This window comes from Olea europaea, unplaced genomic scaffold (genome assembly GCF_002742605.1).
Source record: "Olea europaea var. sylvestris unplaced genomic scaffold, O_europaea_v1 scaffold41502, whole genome shotgun sequence".
Taxonomy (NCBI): Eukaryota; Viridiplantae; Streptophyta; class Magnoliopsida; order Lamiales; family Oleaceae; genus Olea; species Olea europaea.
Genome location: NW_019261255.1, coordinates 1 through 1,025, shown reverse-complemented (window position 1 = coordinate 1,025; position 1,025 = coordinate 1). Strand labels below are relative to the sequence as shown.

The 1,025-nt window shown below is 43.7% G+C and overlaps 1 protein-coding gene across 1 annotated transcript; it reads right to left on the bottom strand.

Annotated features, from left to right (window-relative positions):
- Positions 1-8: 8 nt before the first annotated feature.
- LOC111387650 (BEL1-like homeodomain protein 1) lies at positions 9-1,019 on the bottom strand (the record flags this gene model as incomplete). Its single annotated transcript, XM_023012223.1, has 1 exon — positions 9-1,019. A coding segment is annotated over exon 1 (924 nt), but the record flags the coding sequence as incomplete, so codon positions are not given.
- Positions 1,020-1,025: the final 6 nt, after the last annotated feature.

Here is a 1,025-nt window from a genome sequence, read left to right as displayed (position 1 = left end):
TGGTATCCAAAAGCAATAAGCACAAATTCAAGAAAGAAAAAACAGAATGGAATAAAGAAAAAGAGAAGGGAAAAAGAAGACACGAGTACCTCATCTAACATGTTAATAAGTTTAGCTTTCTTCATCAGAATCTCCTGTCTTTGAGCAGTTGTAAGTTCAGTTTCACAACCCTTAATGCCAAAGGCCTGAACATTGACACCTGTCGATTCTTTGATTATCTTCCGTTTCTCTGCTGCCTCTCCGGCCCCCACACCACAGATTTTTGTGCCTTTTCCGACGACTACGAGCTCATCGAGAAGCTGTTGAGCAGCCTTAAGATATTTGGATCCCAAAATCACACTTTGCAGATTACTGACTCCATTAGACCCAGCAGAGAGCGATGAAGATGAACCAGGTTTCGGTGGTATAATGATATCATGATTTGTAGGAAGAGACCTATAGCCTATCTGTTCAGGTGAAAGGGTCAAAGATAACTCTTGTGGTTTCGGTGACACCGCGGGCCTTAGGGAACCACCGTCCTTAGTGTCACCGGAATTGATTGCAGCCACCCCAGAAGATAAGTTCTGTTGATTTACACCACCGGCTTGATCAACCGACTTCCATAGATTGTAGTGGACACGAGGGATTGTACCATGGGAGGCTTGAATTTCTTGCTGGCCAAGAACTGAGGAATGGTTGTGATAGTACGTATTGGGCGATCCAACGGCTGCAGAAAGTGGGACACCAACAAAGTGGTGAGACTGAGGCAGCGGGGCGTGAGATATCTGTGCAGTGGTGACCGCGTGTCCCTCCATGGCGGCGGAGTTAAAAAAGAGCATGTTGGCCGGTTTCTGTACTGTTGTATTGTCAGAATACCCTACATAATTAGGGTTCATCAGAAAAAGTGTCTGTAGACCATCAGCTTGGATTTCTGAGCTTCCTTGGTAGTACATGGCTGTAAATTTCAACAAAATAAATAGATTTTGTAGCTATAAATTCCTTTCAGAATCATTCACCAAACATCCTTAAAAATCGGCTTTTTACTT